At 40.5% G+C, this 18,153-nt stretch overlaps 2 protein-coding genes across 6 annotated transcripts; both read left to right on the top strand.

Moving 5' to 3' along the window:
* The first annotated feature begins 182 nt into the window (after positions 1-182).
* Positions 183-6,537, top strand: si:dkey-14d8.1 (zinc finger protein 354C). The gene is made up of 7 exons (XM_044185488.1): positions 183-394; positions 1,231-1,439; positions 2,086-2,178; positions 2,315-2,407; positions 2,827-2,937; positions 3,614-3,737; positions 3,849-6,537. Exons 1-7 carry the CDS (start codon positions 370-372, stop codon positions 5,540-5,542), a joined length of 2,349 nt encoding a protein of 782 aa, XP_044041423.1. The 5' UTR covers positions 183-369; the 3' UTR covers positions 5,543-6,537.
* A 461-nt stretch (positions 6,538-6,998) lies between these two features.
* On the top strand, positions 6,999-18,037 carry LOC122870995. Of its 5 annotated transcripts, none has more exons than XM_044185487.1 (12): positions 6,999-7,491; positions 8,043-8,231; positions 8,759-9,151; positions 9,522-9,875; positions 9,965-10,348; positions 10,797-10,999; positions 11,247-11,366; positions 12,500-12,592; positions 12,836-12,946; positions 13,193-13,316; positions 14,183-14,443; positions 14,758-14,947. In XM_044185487.1, the coding sequence occupies exons 1-12, from the start codon at positions 7,125-7,127 to the stop codon at positions 14,799-14,801; spliced, it is 2,643 nt and encodes an 880-aa protein (XP_044041422.1). In that variant the 5' UTR covers positions 6,999-7,124; the 3' UTR covers positions 14,802-14,947. The 5 variants fall into 5 exon arrangements, with proteins under 5 accessions (XP_044041422.1, XP_044041418.1, XP_044041419.1 ...); XM_044185483.1 differs by having other exon boundaries at positions 7,011-7,491; positions 14,697-18,037; XM_044185484.1 differs by having other exon boundaries at positions 7,012-7,491; positions 11,247-11,354; positions 14,697-18,037.
* Positions 18,038-18,153: the final 116 nt, after the last annotated feature.

The following is an 18,153-nucleotide window of genomic DNA, read 5'->3' as shown; positions in this document are numbered from 1 at the left end:
AGAATGAATGAATGAATACACCAAGGTCCTCAACACAGTGAAAATATCATTATTAAAAATAATTATAATGTAGGTCATAACTATCATAATTCATATGGCCGATTGCTTTTGTGTTTTCTGCTCCTTCATAGCAACTTTTGCAAAGATTGTGCTTTTATTTTATATAGGAAGATCCGCCGGAAACAGTCGGACTTTTGTTTTGGAAAGCCGCTACCCGCCGGTCGCCATTATTCTTCCTGGCTTGACGGTCGGGAGAAAGACGGTTAAATACTTTAAAACATTATATATCTGGGTAAACTGCAACATTGTCTGCCTATTTGTGCACTCGGTTGATTAACTCATGAATTAGCGACACATCCTCACCACAGAATGGAGAAACGCTCTGATACTACAGGTAAGTTGCTAAGCTAACGTTAGCAAGCTAACAGTAGCTGCCGCCGTGAACGGTGGTCAGAAAATGACATGCAGCGCAAGCCATCTGTTGCGGTAAACTGACTGTTTGCTTTATATCGCAGTTCAACATGCGTGTAACAAAGTCTTTTCAGTTATTTTGGCGCTGTTTGGTGATTAGCTAGCTAACAACCGTTAGCAGAGACTGTCCAGGCTGCTTGATTTCAAATGAAAGCATCCCCGGATGTCCTGATCGGTCGCTGCATCGTGTAATATCAACTATGATGACTCCCTTAAGTAACAATATACCGCCCACGCTATCTACTTAAAGTTTGAATCTAACTCGGCTGTAGTTTGGCGCTTATTCTCTTCACGACTGCATGTGCACGCGCAAACGTGCACACTTCCAAGTCCTCTGCAGTTTATCTGCAGTGATCAAAGCATGTCGTTAGCACTGCAGCGCCCCCTACAGCAACTTCTGACTCCAGTTTGCAAAACCACTAATGCTGTTGGTAGGTTTGTATTAAACACACACATTTTGCAAATCCAATGGATCTCATCATCATCACTGATAGAGGGGAAGATTGTCCCTGAAGGGCAGTTCAGTTGGTTACACAGCAGTGAAACAGAAACACAGTATGAAACACAAAGCACATACGCGCATCATATAAGTTCAAAGTAGAAAATTAGTAGAAACCATGTACACAAGTTAAAACAATAAAATAAAATGCATATATGTGCCTAATGCAACAATTTCAGCTTCAAACAAAAAAAAAAAACTGCTGGCTTTTCACACATGCTTACACAAAACGTGCTAACTTAATGTCATGTTCTGCACAGGTGTTGGAGGTGCCCTTCCCCTGGCCTCCCTTCGCTTGATGGCTTCCCCTCTGCAGCTGACATACTCGTACATATGGCAGGTCATACGGCAGAGAGACGTGAAGCAGTATGGGAAAGTGGAGGAGTTTGTGACCATGGTGACGCAAACTGTTCCTGAGGTCATGAGTTTCAAGCAGACTGCTCAGCTCCTCTTGGGGTTGAGAGCAAGGGTGAGAGTTTATCTTCTGTTGTGTGTGTGTGCCTCAAACAGCAGAATGCAATTTATGTAAGCAGCAGATATCAAAACAGTGAATTTAACTAGATAGAGATAAAAACCAATCAGTGATCTATACTTGCTCTTTGACGTGTACAAAAGTCAATACTTTGGCTGCTGTCAGGTTCAAACCCTCCTGCTTCCAGAAAGTTTTAGTTGCGACATGCCTCCATCACACTGAGCCTGTGATGCTGTGCACTCTCCAGGCTTCTAAAATGGCATTCATTCCTCAGGATTTGTTCTTTAAGGCTACTGAACATCAAAGTGGATGTTCACACCGCACTATGTTGATGAGCTCTACATGTTTCCTATTAGAAATCATACACATCAAGAACAAAAAGAGCACTTGAAGTTATAGCCTCCATACCTGTATCTTTGAATGTAGCTGTCAACCTCATTCACAGCAGAATTTGTGCTTTCACTTGTGCTCGTCATCTTTGATATTGTGTTTGAGGAAAAAAGAAGCGATTATCTTGAATAAGCTTGTCTGAAATACTTGATCCCTATTAGGAAAGAATATTACTGCAATTGTACTTTATGTTCATATGAAGTTTGTTTTTGTTTTGTTTTTTTTTATATATAATCTGTATCTCCTACTGTAGATCATTTTGGATTTGATTCACAAAGAGGGCCCACCAGATTCCAGGGCTATTCAAACTCTAATAAATAAGTTGAAGGTCTCTGCATCTTCAGGGGTAAGATTGAAGAACTTTTTTTTCTTTCTGAGCAACATATAATATACAATTGTAAACACAGCTTATGTTTATTTTTATTCAGCACACTAGAATCCCAATGTGTGAATTAAACCTTATAGTACTTCCTGTGTTACAGAAGGACTCAGAAGTGGAGAAATCTCAAATGAACTTCATGGTGCTGGTCCAGAATCTGCTTAAAAACCCGTCTGAGAGGAAGCATTTTTTCCAGGTATCCACATCTGTCTTAATGTGGTATTAAAGAGTGGTTGGTTGTCATCACACAAAGCCATTTAAATGTGGTGGAAGATGCTTTGTGGCTGTACTTGAATATGACAGCCTTTTGTTGCTTCTAGTGTTGTCAGTATAACATAGTATTTATGACTGTATTTTATGCGATCAAATTTCATACTGACCCATTCTGTTGTCTACCAACACAAACAGAAAAATGTGTAAATAGGAACAACAATAGGAACAACAATACTGTGAATTTGGCATTAAAACTATATATATATATATATATATATATATATATATATATATATATATATATATACACACACATATATAGTGTATACGTTGTTTGTGTTTGGCCCTCACAATTTCAAAGTCATGAAGCTGTTAAATGAATACATATTTCTTTCTCTGCAGGAAGTGTTCCCTGTTCAGTACGGCACAAAGTTCGATACAGCGCTGCAGGCTCTGACTGCAGGTCTGGTTTGCAAGCTGGAGCAACTTCTTCCTGTTCCCAATCTCTCCCAGGTATGCACGTGTACTATCATTGCATTCTGACATTTACCCTGGGGCAGTGACAGCAGGGTGGGCTACTGGTTGGAGACAGGAAGTACCTTTTATCTGGTTGACCCAGTGGCAAAATGCTTGAGCAAGGCCCAGAGTTCCTCCCAGCCCCACTGGTGTTTTGTAATTGATCTCTATGGACAGGCCAAAGCAATAAGGTGATCAATAACACACATTATAGTATCCGGACACATGTTTAGAATGTCTGCAAAATTCCATACCTCTCTAGACGCTTTAAGCCTTGTTGGAATGAAGCATCAAACCGATTTTACCATGTAGATATAGGTGAAAAACTGCTGAAATACATCAAAACAATGTAAAAAATCAATGTAACCAATTCACTGGACCAATTTCAGGCCTGAATTTTAAGGCCTGATAATGTCATTGAAGAAATTGTCTTTGTCAGGATCTGGACTAAGGATATTATTTAGGTTATATTACCTATATTTTTAAAATGTCATCTTTTTTTACAACAGCTGTGAGCTGTTACAAGAAGCCTTATAAAATAGCAGGGGAAAGCTTCCTGAGGGGATAATCTGTACAGTGACCATAAAAACATGATCCAACCTAAGAGGTAAAATGGATAGTATAGATTTACTGCAAACTCATTCATTATTTCTATTTCCTGCCTCTACCTCAGCTTGGTGCCATGATCTCAACGGAGCCCACTGTCCTGGAGGCGTGTGGAGGCTTCATCCCTGACCCTGGGGACCTGAAGACTCTCCTACTGCACCAGCAGGCCAAGGGACTCCTTGGTGTTAAAGGTATACTTTGGGTTGTTCCTGTAAACATATGATGAAACACAGAAAGAAAAAGAAAATAAATCATTAAATATAGTGAAAATGAATTTGACTAAGCTTTCTCCATTTGTGCAGCAACCATCTCGTCCTCAGTGGGCGACTGTGTGCTCGCTTCACTCGCCTTCCGGCCCAAACCAGTAGAACCACCACCACCACCACCAGAATCACCGAAGCGATTAGAGGTTACCCTCAACCAAACAAGCCCAGCCTCCCTCAGTGACACAGAAGACTTAGGAGTGATGTCAGATGACTCTGACAGCCCAGCAGCCCCTGCTACTGGACCACAGGGGAGAGGGCGATACAGTCATAAAACAGCTGACAGCAGCGCTGCAAAGGGAAAGAGTGTCACGACAACAGCCCAGAGGGAGAACTTGGTACAAGAGAAGAGTTGTACACAGGAACAGCCTGCCACAACTCCACAAATCAGAGGAGAAGATGGAGCACCAGCAGCACCAGAGAAACCAGAAGTACAGCGGGGGCTGCCCTTGAAATCAATCCCTTTCAGGGTAGTTCAAGTACCGATCAAAAGCGCTTCCACCATACAGAATGCAGGCAGTGCAGGAACAAAGGACGGCCAAAAGCCCCAAACTCAGCGAGTCACATTGCATCAGTGGGTGTCACAGATTGCCACCAACTCGCTCTCACTCCCAGCCCTGCCACCACTTCCTCCAGCCAGGTTGAGCGCAAGGGATGACATGAAGCCAAGCATAAGAAGAAAAAAGCAAATTAGGCCTCCAGCTGACAGATTCACCTGCGGTGTGTGCGACAAGAGCTTCCCTTATCAGTCCAAGCTAATGGACCACGAGCGCATTCATACAGGAGAGAAGCCTTTCCTGTGCACGGCATGCAACAAAAGCTTCAGAACGCAGGCGTTCCTCAACAACCACCTGAAAACCCACAGCACGGTGCGTCCTTATGCTTGCGGCCAGTGCGGCAAGTGTTTCACCAAATTGCAGAGCTTGACGAAGCACATGCTGGCCCACAGTGGCCAAAAGCCCTTCTACTGCAACATCTGCAACAAGGGCTTCACGCAGTCCACCTATTTCAAAAGACACATGGAGTGCCACACGAGCCAGATGACGTTCCCCTGCAAGCACTGCAACAAAAGCTTCCCAACGGCTTTCAAGCTGTCGAACCACGAGCGCTGGCACACCAGAGATCGTCCTCACATGTGCGAGCGTTGCGGGAAGAGGTTCCTCGTCCCCAGCTTGTTGAAGAGACACATGGGCTACCACATCGGTGACCGCCAGTATCTCTGCTCCCAGTGTGGAAAGACCTTCGTCTATTTGTCTGACCTGAAGAGGCACCAGCAAGACCACGTGCCCAAAGCTAAGATCCCATGCCCCGTTTGCCAAAAGAAGTTCTCTAGCAAGTACTGCCTGAGGGTTCACCTGAGGATCCACACCAGAGAGAGACCCTACCGGTGCTCCATATGTGACAAGAGCTTCACTCAGGTCGGGAATCTGAAGGTCCACATCAGATTACACACCAACGAGCGCCCGTTCAGCTGTGATGTGTGCGGGAAGACCTACAAGTTGGCGTCCCATCTGAACGTCCACAAAAGGACTCATACGTGCAAGAAGCCCTGGACGTGCGACACGTGCGGGAAGGGATTCTCCGTCCCCGGCCTTCTTAAGAAGCACGAGCAGTTGCATACGAGGGACGCTAACCCCGACTTCTCTGGTAAACGGAGACACAGGGGTAAGCACAAGAAGCACTCCCTAAAGAGGAAGTATGACGAGGAAGACGAGGGTAGCGATGATTATTAATCCCAAAAAAAAAATTTTGTAACAAATAAGCTCTGATTTGGAGTTTCAGGGCTGATAACTGTTGATCACTCATCATTTATTAATTGACTGGCTAATTCAGAAAGCTACTGAATAAGTGCCCCTATAAACCATGTAATTTTCAAAGTTTTCAAGTTTTTTCAGGGTTTGTTACCTTGTGGTGGGGATCAGGTCACCATGATGGTTTGGGTAGTGAAAACACATTTTGAATGATTTTTTTCTGATCACTGAATTTAAAGACCAGTTTGAGTTATAATGGTTGGCTCCGATCATTGCTGCCAGCTGGAGCATCTCAACTAACAAAGTCCATTGTTTCACTGCACATCAGCGCTGTTTTTTATATAACTATGTGATGTGACAAAATGATTTAGGTAATGAAGTTACCCTAAGTCGTCACATTTTGAGAAATAAAAGGTAGGTCTTCCAAACACTGTGCTTTTCAAGACGCTACCCTGATATAGCCAGCATTTAAGAGAAAGGCATCATGTAAACAATACAATAAAAGTATTTAAATGCATGTGAGCGTAGAAAATTTGTCTATGTAATAAAATGTTGTAGTGTCACTAGGAAACATTTTATCTTTGTTACCGTATCCTTTGTAATGATTCAAAACTACTTTAACCACATGCTTTTTTTTATGTAACCCTGAACTGTAAACATTACAACTACTTTGCTTTTGTTTTAGAGTGAAAATAGGCTGTTTTGTGTTTATTATGATTTTACTTTTAATCAGCAGTAGATGCAGTTTTGTTGCTGAAATGGTGTTGAATTAACACAAGAAAACATTGATAATTTTAATTTAGCTGCGATACAGTAAACATTATGCAAGTGTGATGAGGTTGTGCTGTGAATCTTACCTTTCCCATTACTTTTCCTGTTGTGAGCAGCCATGTATATAAGCCATTAAGTAATATAACTGTTCTCAATATTTTTTGTTTTTGATGTTTTGCAGAAAAATAAATACACATAGCGAAGGACTGTTGTCTTACTTGTGTTATCTTGTGAAAGTTGTTTTTATTCTACTGCTGTCTTGAACAAACATGAGCCCTGAAATGGGACCTAAATAGGTGTTTAGGTTTAGTCATTCAAGCTGTCAGTGTTCAAAAGTGACAAAACGATAGCTGATATATTGACATTTTTTTAAAAATACAACGATGTGAAAAGTAGGTGTTCTCTGCACTTTTCTTGCTACGTATCGTAACGATTTGTTGACAAAATTTCGTGCTGGCGGCTTCCGTTTCGTCTATAAATAGGGTGCATTTTGCAAGACCAGTTCAGGATATAAAAGCCCATTTCCACTGGTCCGGTACAGCACGCCTTTGCCCCGCTATGCGAGCCAAACCGTTATCACGCATTCACGTTCATCTTCACGGCTCTGGGCATAACCACCGTCTCCGCCTTCAGCGGCGCTGTATCTAGGCAACGGTCATCTGATTGGCCCAAATAATGTGACGTCATTCAAGCGACAAGAGGAAGGAGCGCCATTTTGAAAAAAAAAAACACTCACCAGCAAACAACTCTTCTTAGTTGTTCTTGGTTTAAGAACAAATAGAAAGAAAACGACATGGAGCCACAGGTGAACTGGTCTCATGAAGAGACTAAGGCGCTTATAGCAGTGTGGTCGGAAGAAAAAATACAGCATGACCTCGGGGAATCATTTAGAAATGAGAAAGTATACAGGGAAGTGTCAGGTAGACTGGCTGCAGTAGGCATGAGTCGCTCTGCGAAACAGTGCAGGGACAAGATAAAGAAGCTTAAACTTGAATACAGGAAAATAAAAAAACACAGTGACAGATGTGGGGACAAAGTTAAGACCTTCAGGTGGTACGATGCTATGGACACTATCATGAGTGAAAGACCAGCTACAACAGACAACACAGAACAGTCAGCCACCATGATACCTGAATACATGGTTTCAGATGCTGGAACAGGTAAGTTGTCTTTGTTGTAATAGGCTAAATATTACTAAATATGACTTATTTTCTATTTCAAGGTCTTCAGTCAACCAAAAAGTCGGTTTATTGTTTCACCTGGGTTTTTGTAAAAGACATACGTCAGGGACCATGTACAGACAAACGTTACTTTCAAACAGTTGTTTACATTTACCTGCAGCTCATTGGTAAGTAAACACAAACAGTATAAAACACACTAAATACAAATTCAAAATAGAGTTAATACTAACCACAATGTATAGTGAGTCTCATAATCATGTTTTAATCACCCATCCAAAACACCTTACCCCACTTGTCAAGGTGTCTTATGCAGATGTATTAATAAAAATACAGACAACTGAAGTCAAATTAATGCTGACCTGCTTTTTTTTTGGTAGATTTGTGTTGATAAAAGGGAAATCAGTGAACAAATAATTTCTTTGCCTGTATCGAAAGAGGTATCGAATCGTTTTTTTATACAAGTATTGTATCAAAGTTTAAAATTCTGGTATCGTGACAACCTTATTCATTAGGTTATTTTTCTCTTGCAGATTCGCACACTATGACGGACATTCCTGGAAGCTGCAACAGCACCTTCGTACCCTGCCCTACACCAGGCCCAACACCTTGCCCCACAGAGAAACCACAGTACCCAGGTTTCTACTCCATTCAACTAGAAGATGTTGACGGTCCGTCTACAAGTACCTACAGCTCTACTGCAGTGCAAACATCAGTCAAAGGCAAGTAATCACCAGGCTAAAGGAATTTACCTTTAGGATAAGATATAAATATACTTATAAATAACGTTGCTCATTCTGTCAAATAAAGAAAAATGTCTTTTGCAAGTTGCTGCATTGTAAAACACTAGTTGTGTTCTCTAATAATTCCTACATGACAGGGGAAAAAAGTTTTATCTAAAGCACATTTATACTTCTAGTAGTTCATTCTAAAACACTGGCCTTCATGTTGAACACCGCTTTGTTTTGATGTAATATATAGGACTAAACAAGATGAGGCAGAAGCGTGTGACTCGATGACTGAGTGTTGTAGTTTATTTTTTAGGAAGAGTCTTTCAAAAGTACCTAAATAAAGTCTTTAGATAGATACATTGTGAGAAAAATTTGTTTAACTGGTCAGAGGCTAAATGCTATGCAGAATAAGTGGTAGTGGAACACCATCTTTAATTGAGAATTCACTTCATTTGCCTTCAAATCATTCATTGCTTTCTTAAAATGTACTTAGTTTATCTACGTTCTTGCTGTCACAGATACGCCCTTGTGCTGTTGGTCAAATAGAGAGGTCCAAGCATTATTGACACTTTGGGCAAATCCCGCTGTTCAAGAAGAGCTTCTCCTCAACGTGAGGAATAATAAAGTTTACGCCCGCCTAAGTGCTAAACTAGCATCACTTGGATTCAACAAAGCGCCAAAGAAGTGCAGGGAGAAAATAAAAAAACTGAAGCAGGAGTACAAGAGAATCAAAAACGGTCAACACAGAGGTGGAAGCAACAGCACCCGTACAAGTGTATGGTTTGCCATTATGGATGATGTCCTCAGTTCCAAGGCTGCAGCAGCAAGACATTCAGAAACAACAGAGCCCTCCTCCACAGACCCCTCTCTGCTCAGTCAGTCACAGTCTGTCCTGGATGTGGACACTGATGGTAAGTAGAAATTAAAACTAGAAACCAGCCACATGCTGTCACCATCTGAAGATTGTTTTCTGTTTTACTTTGATTTTTTTTGTTTTTAATTTATGCAATTTAAAACAAGCTACAGCAGATGTTGCTAGAGAACACATAAGCTGCTCCCCACTGGAAGTTAAGCACCTCTTTCTATGTACATAAGGGAGGAACGTTTGACCAGCTTCAGCTCCCATCTCATGCTATTGGGCCATAAAAAACAGCAGAGAAACTAAGGGAATGCACAGGAGAGAAATAAAGAAAAATTGAATGCACACTAACTAAATTTCTGTATATTTTTTAATTTAACTAAGACACCTTTGTTCTATTTTGCTTTTTTATACTTTCACAGATGAAACCCAGTGGTTGCCTGATGAAATCCAAGTGCTGATGACCCTCTGGGCACAACCAAACATTCAGAGACAGCTTCTCACCACAGCAACAAACAATCAAGTCTTTAGGTACCTCAGCAGTGAACTCGCGTTGGTGGGGTTTAACAAGACACCACATCAGTGCAGTCTTAAAGTGAACAACCTTAAAGAGGAGTACAGGAAAATCAAGGAAGTGGAACCATATGGGGACGTTAAATGTGACTGGTTTGCTATTTTAGAAGGAGTCCTTGGCCCTGGTGGAGAGACTTCTACAGAGGTGGATTCATCTGCTGTGCTGACACAACCTAAGTCACCAGAGTATGTGCATGTGAAAGGTATGTTGTTTTAAACCTCATGACATAGGTCATTATCTGCGTTTTTGAGCGCTGTTACTGTATTAACTAGGTTACATTGCTTTCAACAGATACGTCGCGGGCTGTTTGGACATCAGATGAAGTCAAAGTGCTGCTCAGCCGATGGGCAGAGAAGAGCATCCAGGAGCAGCTTCGATCAACTAGAAATGAGAGAGTGTTCGCTCAGCTGAGCTCCGAGCTCGCCACTCAGGGCTTTGATAAGACCACCAGCCAATGCAGGTCAAAGATAAGACTGCTGAAACAAAAATACATAAAGGTTAAGGATCAGACGGACTCTAAAAAGCAAAAGAGCAGATGGTTTGCCATTATGGATAAAGTCCTTGGTCGTTGTAAGCCAGAGGCTGAGACTAAAGATGCAGCTGAAGTCATGGATTCACCCCCTGTATCTCTGCAGACATCACAGCAAGACCTTTCTGAAACAGTGGAAGACTTAAGTAAAATAAGCAGTTTTTGTACTTTACTGTGACTTACAACTTACATTATGTGTCAAGCAGGGTGTTTACTCAGAGCCTGAGTGCAGCTTTCAGTCCATAAATACAATGGCTAGATTTTTTTTTTTTTTTGGGATATTATGGGATTGATGGTAAACTTAAAACTTAAACTAAAGGTTAAAATATTAGAAATTATGTTCTGAATTAGGTTACTTTATGCAGGAGAGAGTGATGATTAGTAGTCATTCCTCTGATCTGGCCTTTTTTTACAGAAATATTGTGGGAATTAGACAAACATTGTCGCAAACACAGGGAACTTTCAATTATTGCAATTGCACATTTATGGGGAGACCATCTATACTGGGTTTGGAACTTCTCATATTTGTCAAAATACATCTATATGCAAGTTATGATTGCTCTGTAATTTTACTTTTTCTTATCCCTTTTGCAGGTTCCTGCTTGTCCGTCTCCTCATTGTGTCTTCTGGTTCCAACGCTGCGTCTGATGTGTGCCTTTGCCTGGCAAGTGGTCCAGTGTTGTAATGTGCTACATTATGGAAAGGTGGAGGAGCTGGTGAGGTTGGTGACAGAGCTGACTCCAGAGCTGCTGACGCCCAGAGAGAAAGTGCAACTCCTGCTCAGACTAAGGGCAAGGGTAAGAATTTCAAATAATTTCAACTTCCTAATTATCTTTGTTCCTTGATTTAAATTTATACAGTAAAAGTTTGTTTAGTGTCAGTGTAGTGGATTTCTAACAGTAACTAACTCACATCTTAAGTGTATTTGTTGTTAGGCAGATTTTATTATTTAGAACATTACAATGTAACATTTTGTAACCTTACTTGAGGTTACACATATTATTAGACAAACAACATATATGTCTGTTATGGTGTCTGTTTCAGATGGTGTTGGAATTGTGTCGCAGTGAGAGCGCAGCTAACCTGCTGAATATGCAGCCTCACCTGAGGGTCATTCAAAACCTCACAATGGGCTCCACCTGTGATCAGCAGGTAAGTCTGCAGGTGTGTCTGAATACTGAACTGAAAGCAGCATAGAGCTGCAGAGCGGTGTGTTGATTCTCAGTTGGATCTGCAGTATAAGCACAGCTTTCACATTAATGTTAATATCAAGAATATTTTGTAATGGAGCTCTAAATGGCTCTTAAATTAGGCGTCTGCTTGAACTTTTAATTAATTTTAGAGAGCTTATTTTACAAAGAGGCACCCACATAATTAAAGAATAATAATTAGTGTTGAATAGGTTATATTAGATAGATGTTATTAAAATCTGCTTGTCAGCTTCAGCACCTTAACAAGGCTTTAGCTGTGTGTGGTAGACACTGAACTGATGTTCTGTTGTTGTCACATGGTAGTAGGACAAGCTCCTCTGTTTTTCTTGTCAGAGACAGAAGGGAAAGGCAGACCCTTCAAAGTCCAAATTAAGTAGCATTCCTCTTTTAATCCTTTTTAGTCCCGTGAGTGATCATTGAGGACATCATCCATGGATCTCCACCTCATTTTGCCTGAGGCAATGATCTTCTCCCTTCTGACACACAGGATGGCCCTATGTTGTTCCCATGTAGCAGTAATGACTCTTTGATCGGTTTCCCTGCCTTCTTTATTCCCTTGGGATTTCAGTCCAGGCAGATTTCTCCTTGATGTTTAATTGATGCTTTTCTGCATCTGCTCCCACTATTACGGACACCGACCAGCTCCTCTGCTTCTCTTTACTTCATTTTATGTTATTTATTTAGTTTGTGAGCTACTTATTGACCCACAGAGAAATTAGTGTTTGCTCAGCTGAGCCCCGAGCTCACCACTCAGGGCTTTGATAAGACCACGAGGCAATGCAAGTCAAAGATAAGACTGCTGAAACAAAAAGACAGAGGTTGTCATTATGGATAAAGTCCTTGGTCAACAAGCAGCTGAAGTCATGGATGTACAACGTGTTTCTCTGTTGTCAAGTATCAAATGAAAGCACATATGATGAAAAACAATATTAGACTGATTGGTTTTTGGATTTTGATCAAACTTGGAATTAATAATGCATCTTGTTGATTGGTCGAAAGGGACCCTGAATCACTCTTTGGGAACCAACATTTTTATCGTTGTCTTGTTTGTTTGTTTGTTTGTTTGCTTTTGATACCACTTAACAGGAATTGGAGGAGTTGGAAAATTCAAAGTCAAACTTTGTGGAGGTTGTTCATATTCTGCTCAAGGACACAGAGGAGAGAAAGATGTTTTTCAAGGTCAGACATTCTTAATACTATTACCATAATTAAAGTTGTATCTGATAACGGACTGTTTTTATAGATAGCGACTTGTGTTTCATCAATCTATTAATACTTTTGTAAGTAAATATTAAGATGGAGACAATAAGGCAAGTAGCTCAAATCATATCTTTATGAGAGAAGAGAGACTGGACATATGACAGTGGAACATTTTCCTGACATAATGTATGCGTGTGTGTGTGTGTGTGAATTCTTTCCCAGGAGGTCTTTCCCATCCACTATGGCCAGCAGTATGAAGCCACATTGCACACATTAGTATGGAAATTCATCTCAACACTGGATAATCTTTTGCCTATACCGGATATTAAACAGGTACTGTACATTTTTAAATGTATCAACACTTTGTGCAAATAGAAATGTTTAAAAAAATAAGCATGGCATCATTTCTGTGCAAATTTTGGGATTTATCATTTTTTATTTGTTTTGATCACACTTTGGCACAATAGGCTTTGGTCAAAGTAACTGTTACCAAGCAAGATACTGAATAAAGAGCCAGGAAATGATCGATGGTGTTGTATAAACATGGTCTTTTTTGTTTATGATGGGTACACTTTAAAGACTGCAGAGTGGCTCAGCAGCACCCCCTCTGTCATGGAAGAATGTGGACAACTGGTTTTGGAACCGGATCAGCTGAAGGCACTACTGCACTTCCACCAGCAACAGTCAGGAAGCACAAACAAATGTAAGTCATCTTCTACAGTGTTAAAGAAAAACAGTAAAATAAACTCAACTGCCCTAGGCCGCCTAAACCATTCAGGGATTCTTAAGAGACACAATGTGAACATTTCTTGGAACATTTACTGACTTCAAAGTGATGCCTGAGTTTGAATTTTTCAGCACTGAAATTTAACTACAAAACATGCTTGGTATTTAAGTGGTTAAACCCATGGAAATACAACAAAACTGGATATAGGCCATAAGAAATGTTTTATGTTAAAACCTTTTTTGTTTGTTTGTTTTTCCTGCATTTTAATGACATGCTGAGCACAAAAATTGTGAACAAGAAATATGACTATCACCCGTGGGCTCTTTGCATTAAAAAAAAAAAAAACATCAGTATATGTCACAAATCTAATAGTACACATCCACTCACGAGTTTATGATAAGGGGAAAAACTTCTCTTTAGCTCAGTAAATATGAATGAATTTTAAGGCACCGGTTGTTAAAAAATATTTTAAATGGGCTGAAAAGCACCGGATTCTTCAATGAAATCTGAACAGCAGTGGTGCTATGCTGGCACCCAAAAAATGGTAAGCCCAATGAGTTGTATGCTGCTGGTTTTGCTGTTTTTGCCAAGCTGTAGTCTTTAGCTATAGCATGTTATGCTAGCTAATACGCACAGAAATTTCCTGAATATGTATTTTTTCCCTCTGTGAGTATTTAAAAATCTTAAATACTGTATGAATACATTTATACTAAAGTATGCAGATACCCTGTGAAATTGAAAGACCCATATTGGCGCAAGTGTCTCGACTCTTAGCATTAAATGTACACCTCAACATATTACATGTTTACTCAGATTTTAATGGGTTTTTTCTCTCCTCACAGGCTACTCTCAAACTCAGAGTATGTTTTTGCCAAGGCTGTCTCTTCCCCCCAAACCAAACTCGAAGCAACTCGCTTCAGAGCAACAGGAATTGTCCACAGGTAGCGAAGATGAAGGGCAGTTTGATTATAGGGAGGATGAGGAGCCCGTTGAGGAAAACCATACTGACGTTAGTCCAACTCTGGAGGACTGTAGCAAAAGAGAAGAAGACCTGAAGTTAAAAGATGAACAAAGCGATGACCGGACCGCTGCAAACTGCTCAAGTATGGCAGCATCCAGTTTTAGACACCATTGAAAATAATTGCTTCCCCACTGAATTTCCATATTCATACGACTTTGTTCATTTGTTTGAATAACTATAGTAATATTACAAGGATTGATTTCACAGATTGAAAGAAATTGAGAGAATTAGTACTTTTAAAAATCTATAATCTTGACAGAAAATGATTATTTATATTAAAAACTTCATTTTTGTAGCACTTAAACCGAATCTCTTCATCATCTCGTCTCTTTCAGATTTAAACAATCGTACACTTTTAAGACTGCAGACCTGCTCTTTGTGTCCTTACTCCGACAGCCAAGTGTCAGGTCTTCTGCAGCACATCAGACAGGCGCACCTGATCCAGGAACCCAGCCGACCTCAGTCTAAAGAACCTCAGACAGACAACGTCCTTCAGGAAGTAGATGCTGAAACGTGCACTCCTGAGATGAGGAGTGCAACAAACACATGCATGTATTGTGCGAAAGTCTTCAAGGATGTTTCAACCCTGAACAGCCACATAAAAACACACACACTGCCATTCCACTGCGACAAGTGTGAGAAGAAGTACTCGTCCAGATGGTCCCTGGATGTGCACCGCCGGATTCACACGGGGGAGACACCATATTTGTGTTCGCACTGTGGCCGGGGCTTCAGGTCTTCTTATAACCTCGGTTTGCACGTTCGCATTCACACAGGAGACCGACGCTATAAATGTCACATTTGTGGAAAGACTTCGATCCAGCACCTGACGAGACACATGCGGATGCACAGAGGGGAAAAGAACTATCTGTGCACAGAATGTGGCAAGGCTTTCCTCTCCTCCGGGGAGTTAAGGCTACACATGAGGTATCACACAGGCGAGCGTCCATACACGTGCAAACACTGTGGGAGAGGTTTCATAGCAAAGTGCCTATTGACGGTTCACATGCGCCAACATACAGGAGAGAGTCCTTACAGGTGTTCAGTGTGTCCCAAATCCTTTCACACTTTGAGAGCGCAGAAGAGGCACATGATGATCCATTCGAACAAAAAGTCTTCCCAGTGTCTGAAGTGCGGTAAAATATTCAGGCAAGAAGGCACTTTTAAAATGCATGTTCAAACACATAAATGAAAGTAGTAGCTGGTGTTTTAATACAAGAAGTGTAAAATATGTAAAATTGTATGTCATTCTGGTTTAAACAGTGCAACTTGCAGTCTGGTTTTAAAAATATTCCATCTCATCTTTAAGTCAATATTGCTAATATATCAGCAAGGATAGTAAATCCATTAATGCATAAAGGACCAGCTTAGTCATTATTTTCTAACTATGCAAAGCTACCATTCCAAAAACATAGCACAGATAATCTTAAGGGTTTGTGTGAGCCACTGATATTTTAATAGAAGTTGTTGTTTATTACTGACAAAAAGTTTATAATTGACAAAAAGTCAAATTAAAAATGTGAAAACAGTGATTTGGCAAAAGATTTTTTTTTTATTCTGAAGAACTTGAAGGGTTGGTTCATCCAAATCACAACATATTATATTTTCTCACCTACCTCTAATGTTATCTGGCTATGCAGATAGTTTTGGTTTCATTCGCTTTTTTTTGTTTGTTTGTTTTAAGATTTTTTGACATGTCTGCTTTATTTGGTAGAGACAGGAAAGGCAGGGGAGATATCATTACATGCAGTAAAGGGCCCGGGCTGGATTCGAACCCGCGCCGCTGTGGCACGGACTCAGCCTTGATACATGGCACATGCTCCGCTTTCTGCTTCCCTCCAATGTGGAGATGAAAGGAACTTGGTTTATGGTGCTCACAGCATTGAAAAGTTAATTGTCAAGTTGCATTAGGGGGATTGTAGGATCCAGTGTTTTTGGTGTTTTAGCCAAACTAAAAGTCAGGATATCTCGGCCTCTGCTGCACACCTTTTGACTACTCTTTTTTTTAATATCTCTTGTGAGTCCTCCAAGTTAATTTAAGTGCAATGCTAAATCACTGGGGTGCCCCTTTTAAGGTTGCTGCTTGTGTGTCTCCCTAAAATGCACAGTGTCCTGGCATACGCTCAATGCTGTGCCCTGCCCTAAAAGAAAACAAGACATACAAAGAAATTAACTACACACAACGAAATATCTATATTATCACGTGTATTTTCAGTTTTGAAAAGTTTTGTCATTAAAGGAATGTTAAAACAACTCACTCTGACAGAGCAATCCCCTCAGAAATTATTATAGGTGCCCATTTGAACCTCATAAAGAAATCCTTTCTAAACACCACCCACATGCTGTATGAAAGTGCATTTTTTCTTCCCATCGTCATTGCTTCCTTGGGACGATAAGTGAGACTGTTCTTTATTCAGTCTGCCCTTTTCCTCCACATCTGTTTGGACTGGTGCCATGTAATATATGTTTGTGTCCATTTCAGCATCACTTATTCTTCTCAACGGACCTCGTTGTCATGGTCTGGCCTGCTCCCATCAGTCCGCACAGGAGGACTAATACTTTAACCACCACAATAATCGTTTTTTCTGATGCCTGAAATAAGGGGAAATAATTTTATAAGCCATCAAGTTACTTTTATTTAGCCAAAATGTGGATCCAAGTGTGAAAATATAAAATGTGAGTGACTTAACCCTAAAAAACCTAAAAACCCTTCAAGAACCACATCAGTGTTTTGTGTGTTTTAAGCAATTTACTACAAATTGCGTACACTGACATTGGATTTAAGCATGTCATAGTGTTTTGATTTTTTAAATGTGTTTTCTTGCCTTCCAGGCAGCCATTGGGTACCATTCACTTAACTACAGTAAGGCTGCGACTATTAATCTTATCGATTAGTCATTTAGTCAATAAGATGGTCAGAAAACATTGAAAAATGCCAGTTAAAATTTTCTGGAGTCCAAGTTGATGTCTTCACTTTACCTGTGTTGTCTGACCTAAGAGACCAAAAGCCAAAGATAGGGTTAGGGTTAGCAGTGTGGCTCTAGGGATGGCAATGGGTCCACCACTTTGGTCCAGTCAGAAATATCTCAATAACTACTGGATGGATTGCCATGAAATTTGGAACAAATATCCATGGTGCCTAGAGGATGAGTCCTTGTGACTTTGGTGCTCAGTATGTGATTTGTTAAGTGCCATGGATTTAACAATACACAGCACAGTTAGGCCACTAATATTTCAGAGCCATGGACTGGGCCATAGATTGTAACTTGCACAAACCTCAGTCAGATAAAGGATCAATGAGTCAGGCTGACATATTCAACTAAACAACCCCTCTGCCCCTGCACTCTCTGCTACTGGGGGATGGAGAGGGGGGGATGGCAGGTTAACAAGGGGGATGCATTTTTACTGAGTGCTTTTCAAGTGGAAAAAATGTTTTTGCTCTGCTGTGAGAAGACAATCTTTAACTAGGTACAGAGTGAAGTCTGTATGTGTGTGTATATGCATCAAGCAGTCAAAACCAGGCATGAGAAATGACTTTGTTATGAGAAGAATCGATATGATGCGTGGAGTATGGGAAGTTGTTTGTTACTCAGCATAGTCGGCTTGATTTGCTGTGTGATTTTCATGTAAGGGGTCTTCTCTCTTTGTGTACATGAATAAAAACCTTGTATTCACAGTTATGTGATTTCAGCTTTATTTCAAGAACCTAAAGTAGACAGAATTTCTCTACCACAAAACTTGATAGAGACATTCATGTCCCTCAGGAATGAATTGTAACCACTTTGGTGTTCC

The sequence above is a fragment of the Siniperca chuatsi genome, linkage group LG23 (genome assembly GCF_020085105.1).
Source record: "Siniperca chuatsi isolate FFG_IHB_CAS linkage group LG23, ASM2008510v1, whole genome shotgun sequence".
NCBI lineage: Eukaryota > Metazoa > Chordata > Actinopteri > Centrarchiformes > Sinipercidae > Siniperca > Siniperca chuatsi.
This window is presented reverse-complemented; position numbering and strand designations above follow the sequence as displayed.